Raw genomic sequence first — 8,517 nt, 5'->3', positions numbered from 1 at the left:
AAAAAAAATTAACTCAAAAGGGATCAAGCACCTAAAGGTAAATATTAAAACTACACTACTCTTAGAAGAAAGCATGAGAGTAAATCATTATGTGCTTGGATTTGGTAAAGGATCCTTAGATCTGACACCAAGAGCACAACAACTTAAAAGAAAAAAACAGATAATTTGGGTTTCATTAAAATTAAAAATTTTGACACTTCAAAGGACAGCATCAAAAAGTAAAAAGAACCACAGAAGGGGAGAAAATATTTACAAATCATATATCTGATAAGGGACTTGTATCCAGAATATGCAAAGAAATCTTACACCTCAGTCATAAAGACAAATAGCCTAATTTAATAATGGGCAAAGGATCTGAATAGACATTTCTCCAAGGAAAATATGCAAATGGATATTAAGATCATGAAGGATGCTTGACATCATTTGTCATCAGGGAAATGCAAAATCAAAACCATAATATGATACCACTTCATGCCCACCACCACGATGGCTAGGCTTAAAAAGGCAGATAATAACAAGTGTTCACGATGTGGAGAAATCCAAACTCTCCTACACTGCTGGTGGGAATGTAAAATGGTGCAGCTACTTTGGAAAACAGTGTAAGTTTCTTGAACAATTAAACATATAGAGTTGCCATGTGAAACAGCAATTTCATTCTTCGGTATCTACCCAAGAGAAATGAAAACATATGTATGCCCCCCACCAAAATGTGTGCAAATGTTTATACATTGTCCATAATAGTCAAAAGCTGAAAGCAACCAAATATCCATCAACTGATAAGTGGATGAACAAAATGTAGTATATCCATAAAATTGGGTATTATTTGACCATAAAATAGAATAAAATGTAGCACATGCTACAACACAGGTGAATCTCCAAACATAATGCTAAGTGGAAGAAGCCAGTTGCAAAAACCCATATGTGATTTCATGCATATGGAATGTCTAGAACAGGCAAATTTATAGAGACACATAGAAAGTAAGTAAATTAGTGGTTGCTTAGGAGTGAAGATGTGGAGGAAAATGGGGGATGATAGCTAAAAGGTATGGGGTTTCTTTTTGAGGTAATGAAAATGTTCTAAAATTGGCTATGTGATGGTTGCACACATTTTTAAATATACTAAAAACTATTGAATTGTATACTTTAATTGGGTGAATTATGTGGTATACAAATTATATCTTAGAGTGTTAGAAAAAAAGAAAAATGGCATTTAAATGGAACACTTGGTTTTGGACTGGAGCTTTTAGCACTTAAAGACATTTTGGGGACAACTGGGGAACCTGAAGTTGTCTGGGGATTAAATGTTAGTAAATGTATCAATGTTAATTTCCTGATTTTGATGGTTGCATTTCAGTTATTCAGGAGAAAATGCTTGTTTGTAGGAAATGCACACTAAAATATTTGTCGGTGATGGGGCATCCCTGTAGGTAACTTACTCTCAAAAGTCTGGAAAAAAAAGTTTTTTTGCAACTTATCTATAAGTTTAAGATTATTTCAAAATATAAATATATTTTGTAAAATACCTGATTTAATTTAAAAATGTGAGGCTAGGGATGGAATATTGGATTCTCTGCAACCATAGGACACTCATAGCCCATGATCTAGCCTGCCTATGGTGGTAATGGTGGTGGTGGTGGTCTTATCCTTTAGCAAGTTGCATTGAGCCTGAATAATTTCTGTAAGATTTCCAACTGATATCAGTTTGTATGGAATTTCTACTCTAAAGCAATAACATTGAGAAAGAAAAGGTAAATACTATATAATACAATGAAAGAGAAATAGTTGAAGAAATCAATTTACTTGAAAAGGAATGCTTCTTTATTGATAGTTACATTTATTAGCAGGGAACATTAATCATTAGCCAGTGGAAAATATCAGACCACTTTTGGTGTATGCAGCTAAAAGCCTGTGATCTCATCATCCTTGCTTTTGTCAGTCTGGTAACCAGTAAGTGTCAAAGTTGGATTTTGTTGAGGAAGGCCTTTGAATACTTTCAGGTGAATATAACTATTATCACCTACTCGCACCTAAAAGATAAAAAAAATGAAAAAAATGAAAAGGAAATTCATTCAGGATCTATGTCAAGTGAAAGATCTGCAGACCTAAAGACTCACTGAAATAAGCTTTTCAGGAACAGTATTTCTAGATCAGCATTCTTAGTCCCTTGATTTTCATAAATCTACCACCTTATTTTATGAGAAAGGGCAGGCTAAAGGCACGGGAAGAGGCATAAGCCCTTCTTTAAGTTTATTTGATCTTATCTTGTTTTGTTTTATAATTTCCTACTGCTTGGGCACAAATGAAAGTGAATTTCATTTTCAAAGATGCACAAAGCAAGAAAACAAGTAATAATAATTGATTCTGTTGTCTGACTTCCAAATTGGGACAATTTATTTGCCACATGGTTTGAAAAGGGAGGAGAAAATCGGAATTGTCCTAAATTTGGGAGGTGTTGTTCCCATATCCATATTAGAACCTACATTATAAAAGCCCACTGATAGGACTGAGAAGACACCAGGGGATGGACAGTCTAGCGTCCCTTTAAAGTAAAGGGATCTTGCTGGGAGGTCATTGGTATGAAAATTGAAAAGGTAGTTGGGGTGCTCGCTTCGGCAGCACATATACTAAAATTGGAACGAAAAGGTAGTTTGGGCATGAATCTGGGACCTAGAATATCATGGTGAGAATTTCTACTTTTGTTTTTGGTTGGGACAATAAAAGTTTTGTCTTAGAATATTTTTTATGTTCTGATGTCCCTTCCTAAGTAACAAATACCATTTATCAGTTGTTTACTATGATTCAGAGGCTATGATGAATATTTTATATACTTCTTACTATCGGCCTGAACAAAGGTAGAACAATGACAGTTTTACAGATGCAAAAGCGGATTAGGAGAGATTAAGTAATTTTCCATAAATCTCTCAGCTAATAAGTGACAAAGTCAAAACCTAAATCTAGACTCCAACATCAATGTTCTTTTCAGTCTATAGTGTAACTATTTTTTCTTCCATGTAGGTTTCACACCCAGCATGGAACCCAATGCGGGGCCTGAACTCACAACCCTGAGATCAAGACCTGAGCTGAGATCAAGAGTTGGTTGAGCCACCCAGATTCCCCTACAGTGTAACCTTTTAAAAACATTTATTCTGTGCTTGGAATAGGATATCAGCCTTTTCATACATTATTAGAAGCAGCACAGCCAGTAGTTAAGCATCAGACCACCTGGGTTCAAATCCTGGCTCCGCTTTTACATTGTATGACCTTTGCTACTCCATCTCCGTGGGCCTCCATTTTCTCAACACAAGGGAATGATCATACTTATCTCATAGATTTGATGAGAGGATTAAAAGAAATAATAGATGCCCAGGTCTTAGAACAGAGCCTGGCACACTGTAAGTACTCAGTAAATTTCTAGTTCATTTATTCCACACAACACCTGGCAAAGTAGGTTTTTATCTGCATTGTACAGATAAGGGCGTTGAGGCTCAGAGAGGATGAGTTGCTGAGATCACACACGCCCTGACTAGTGGAACAAGTTGAACAAGGACGGGTTCAAACCCAGAACTATCTGACACCAAAGCCTGCAGCCCTTCCATTCCACCACCTGGCTCCAGATAGATATTTGAGAAAGAACACAGAAGGTCACATCACCAGAAAGACCTTAAATGTAGAGAGCGGTTCAGAGCAGAGATCAACAACTAGACGGCCGGGAAGTAATGAGGGAACTGGGGTCAGGAGTTGTAATCCAGTAGGAGGAATTTGACCAGGCAGGTGGTCTTAAGGGATGAAATTCTCAAGTTTTCTGATGAGCTTTTAAAGAAATACGTGAGTTGGTTAATATATGAAATTTATGAACTTGGACTAATTGTAAATTATTAAAACAATGATCCCAATTTTGAAGGAATGTTTCTTGTCTTTGAACAAAATCATTTTTAACTGGAAAAACGTTCTTTTCCAGCCGTGAAGAAAGCAGATTGAGAAAGGAGGAAACAATGTCACTGCTTTCTGAGGATAAGGTGGGATGTCATTCACGTGCACCACCCCAGGACCTGGCATATACAAGGAGCTCAAATTTGGTAGGACTGGGCTGATCCATTTACAGGACCCAGTGTTGTAGTTTCCCTGTGCTGAGCTGGTTAGTACCTCTTATTTTATTTTTTTGCTAAAACCATTTTTTAAACATTTTGTATCTTAAGTAGTTAATTGTTAAAGAGAAATAAGCCAGACTGTGCCTTGGTCAAATGGTTTTGTAAAGATCAAGTACATGCATTTGAATGTCTGTTGTTATTATTTATTAAATCAGAATTATCATCTGAATACAAAAGGATGAAGATGGTTTTCAAATATCTATGGTTGACTTGTTGAATTCGTTCCCTCTCAACTTTGCAAACATTTCCTTCAATTAGAACTGGATAGTGCATCATTTAATGTATTGATATAGCTATAAAGTTAATCTTAAAATTATTTTAAATGCTCCACTGTTTTAAACTATATCTACAGTGTCACAAATTGAATCCTCTTACTTGAATTGTAAAAATTATTTAAATTTTATTAATCAGAATGCTGTGTAAAGGACAACAGTGGCTTCAAGTATTTTCCCACCTTAAATTACTTTAAGTCATTCATAAAATTAATTTAATTTAGACACATAGAATCACAAAGCTCTGAGTGGAATAAGCTTTAAGATAGCATTTGGTCCAGCTCCAAGCCTTCAGGCAACTGAGATATCCTCTCATTTCACACAAAAAGCGCCATGGCCACAAACTAGGCATGCTTGGAACTGTTATGAAATCTCTTTCTATACAATTTCTGAAAATTGTAATTTGTAAATTGTAATTGTAATTTGGAAAGAGTCAATATAGGAAAGCTTTCTAAATTCACAGGAAGCAGATGGTATAAATATATCATCATCTGCCGAATTTGAGAGTCTACCACTTGGGAAATTTCATGCTAGGTAACTACCTTCATTTAGGGCAACAAGAAAGGATAAAATATATGGTAGAGGTGGCGGGGAACATCACATGAAGTAGGAAATGCAGTGTCTTCTAGTGCCAAGGTGAACCCAACAAGGATGTTGAACTCTAACCTTAATGTAGTAATTTATTCCAGCAACCACTTGAGTTTTATACTCTACAGCTTCAAATTCTTGGTAAGTCTCATTTGTTTTTTCTTCAAGCTGAGGTTTAACCTTAAGAAGAGAAAAGAGGAAACACATTATCAAAGCTATATTGGACTCCATTCGTGTGATTTACAAGTCTGGGAACCTCGTGTTTCTAAAGGTCCTCAAACATGATGATGAGAGCTATTTTCTGTGTTTCAAGGAAAAGAAAAGATCTGCCTTTAATAAGATTACATGGGCTAACTAAAATGTTAAATTTTGTTCCTTAGGCTGAATTTGCATCAACTCAGTGTGGTAATATGGCAACATAGTAATGTTTTCACTAGGAAAACTCTGATATATATGTCTTTGATTAATAAAAATAGGAGAGCAATAATTACTATTTCACTTAAAATATTTTTATTTTGAAGTAATTTCAGACTCAAAGTTGCAAAAATAGTGTAGTATATCTCAAGATGCTATTTCCTTTGCCATGTATGATAGCACATTTACAGGATTCAGGGATTAGGATGTTGGCCACCATTCTGTCTCCCACAGAGGGATTATAAGCTTTGGTACCAGCATGCCTGAACCAGACATGATAAGGGAATGGAGAGTCTCAAATTCAATATGTGAACTTTTATTGGATCTACCAGTTTTCAGTATCAGTCTTTCATTCCTGCCATCAGCTGAGCCTGAGATGCTAGTTTCCACTGTGTTGTCTCTGACTCACTTTCCGTTACGAGTATAGCTCCAGAATTCTGCCAGCTTGGAAGATGGTGAAAGGGAAGGATCTGGGGGGTGGCCTAACTGCTCCTTATACAGATCTGCTATCAGTTCTCCTGGCATTAGCCCCATGCCTCACTCTCATCTTCAAACATTTCTGGTGTTGCTAGTGCTTGAGCCATTTTGGAATTCTGCACCATGAATCCACTTGCTGCTGGCTCATCACTCCCCTCTGTGGTTGGGCTCCATCTAAGTGACCCAGTCATTTTCCATTGTTCATCTGTTTTCCATCTTCCAAGGTTTGGTCAGTATCTCTGAGGTGGTGTTTGCCTATCTCCTCTTTCTATGTGTGGTTTTGTGCCCTTTTCCCCCTAATTTTTTCCTATCATCTAGAGGAAAAAGAAAATAGATGTGTATGTTTGATATACCTTGTTTATTGGGAAGTTGCCTCCCTGCCCTTCACTAAAGCATTTTACATGTTTCAGGTAGGTCTCCTGAGCATCTAGATTCTTCAAAGTCCATTCGGTCCTTCCCATCAGTGGGCAGACATATTGAATACATTTTCTATTGACGCCTCGGTTTGGGTACCAGACTGGTTTTCAAAGATGTAAACATTTCCTGACTCTTTGAGTTCTCAGACCACTTTTGAGGGTACAACACCTCAATGAACCACCACCCATTTCTCCTGTGACCTTCAGAATAGATGGGAAGAATGTACTATTGCTTTTTTGAGATGGAAAATGAAGCTTCAGAGTCAAGAAAGGGAGAAGGCAAATTGTGAGAGAAAGAAACCAGAAATGGGAAGAGGTAGGTGGAGGAGAGAGGTGGGAAAAAGGTAGACAGGAGTGCAGAGAGAAGTCAAGTAAGGAGAAGAGTTACTGTCCTATTGCTTCCCGTGTCTAACCCTTCTGAGCCAATGCTGTGTACCAGTCAAGTCAGGAGCTGAGTTGGAAAGGGTTAACTTCTAAACCCAAAATTATCTATTTAAACCTCATTTTACAAATGAGGAACCTGAGGCTCTGAGGAGAATATGACTGCTTAAGGCTGAAAAATTATTAATTACAGTTACTTAACATTTTCAATCCCTCGCCTGATAGCTTAAGTATCTGATTTATCTGTTGCAATGATATGTTTTCCTTCTGGTTTCCAGTCTTTTGGTTGTGGTTGTTTGTTTTTTGTTTGTTTTTGTTTGTTTGTTTGTTTGTTTTTACCACATATCAGAAAATTTTATTTCTATTTGTCATTGTCCTAAAAAAATAGATCAAAATCTATAATTTTTCCACTGCATCTGTGCAGTCCCCAAGTCCAGAATTTTCCATAAGAGAGCTGATTTCCAATGTCCTGGTTTATTTTGGTAAGTGCACTGGCACCTGTNTTGGAGGAGAGAGGGGGGAAAATGGTAGACAGGAGTGCAGAGAGAAGTCAAGTAAGGAGAAGAGTTACTGTCCTATTGCTTCCCGTGTCTAACCCTTCTGAGCCAATGCTGTGTACCAGTCAAGTCAGGAGCTGAGTTGGAAAGGGTTAACTTCTAAACCCAAAATTATCTATTTAAACCTCATTTTACAAATGAGGAACCTGAGGCTCTGAGGAGAATATGACTGCTTAAGGCTGAAAAATTATTAATTACAGTTACTTAACATTTTCAATCCCTCACCTGATAGCTTAAGTATCTGATTTATCTGTTGCAATGATATGTTTTCCTTCTGGTTTCCAGTCTTTTGGTTGTGGTTGTTTGTTTTTTGTTTGTTTTTGTTTGTTTGTTTGTTTGTTTTTACCACATATCAGAAAATTTTATTTCTATTTGTCATTGTCCTAAAAAAATAGATCAAAATCTATAATTTTTCCACTGCATCTGTGCAGTCCCCAAGTCCAGAATTTTCCATAAGAGAGCTGATTTCCAATGTCCTGGTTTATTTTGGTAAGTGCACTGGCACCTGTCAGACTGTGTGCCATGTTTCAAGTTCACTGTACTTATAATCTGTAGCCTTGCTCTGTCTTCCAGTAGAACAGACTGGTATTCTTCTAATGTTGGATGCTATGAACCGGAAGTGGGGATAAGCTGAGGAGCAGGAAAGGGGGCAGAACAGGAAGGAACTGATCAGTGAAATCTTAATTTTCAGAAGGCAGCTTGGTGCTGAAAGACATCCCAGGGATGGGNGCCTGATAGCTTAAGTATCTGATTTATCTGTTGCAATGATATGTTTTCCTTCTGGTTTCCAGTCTTTTGGTTGTGGTTGTTTGTTTTTTGTTTGTTTTTGTTTGTTTGTTTGTTTGTTTTTACCACATATCAGAAAATTTTATTTCTATTTGTCATTGTCCTAAAAAAATAGATCAAAATCTATAATTTTTCCACTGCATCTGTGCAGTCCCCAAGTCCAGAATTTTCCATAAGAGAGCTGATTTCCAATGTCCTGGTTTATTTTGGTAAGTGCACTGGCACCTGTCAGACTGTGTGCCATGTTTCAAGTTCACTGTACTTATAATCTGTAGCCTTGCTCTGTCTTCCAGTAGAACAGACTGGTATTCTTCTAATGTTGGATGCTATGAACCGGAAGTGGGGATAAGCTGAGGAGCAGGAAAGNAAAGTGGGGATAAGCTGAGGAGCAGGAAAGGGGGCAGAATAGGAAGGAACTGATCAGTGAAATCTTAATTTTCAGAAGGCAGCTTGGTGCTGAAAGACATCCCAGGGATGG

The 8,517-nt window shown here is 37.2% G+C and overlaps 1 protein-coding gene across 1 annotated transcript in view; it reads right to left on the bottom strand.

Annotated features, from left to right (window-relative positions):
• Window positions 1-1,795: 1,795 nt before the first annotated feature.
• The window catches only part of CSTA (cystatin A), an 11,606-nt gene continuing 4,884 nt past the window's right edge, over window positions 1,796-8,517 (bottom strand). The window contains exons 2-3 of the mRNA XM_002927225.4: window positions 5,087-5,188; window positions 1,796-2,027 (exon numbers count right to left, since the gene is read on the bottom strand). Coding sequence (XP_002927271.4) covers window positions 1,899-2,027; window positions 5,087-5,188 — 231 coding nt within the window. The 3' untranslated portion in view covers window positions 1,796-1,898. The remainder of the gene's footprint in view (window positions 2,028-5,086; window positions 5,189-8,517) is intronic.

Source organism: Ailuropoda melanoleuca, chromosome 1 (genome assembly GCF_002007445.2).
Source record: "Ailuropoda melanoleuca isolate Jingjing chromosome 1, ASM200744v2, whole genome shotgun sequence".
Lineage (NCBI taxonomy): Eukaryota > Metazoa > Chordata > Mammalia > Carnivora > Ursidae > Ailuropoda > Ailuropoda melanoleuca.
Note: the sequence above shows the minus strand (reverse complement) of the source record. Positions and strands in the feature narration are given on the sequence as shown.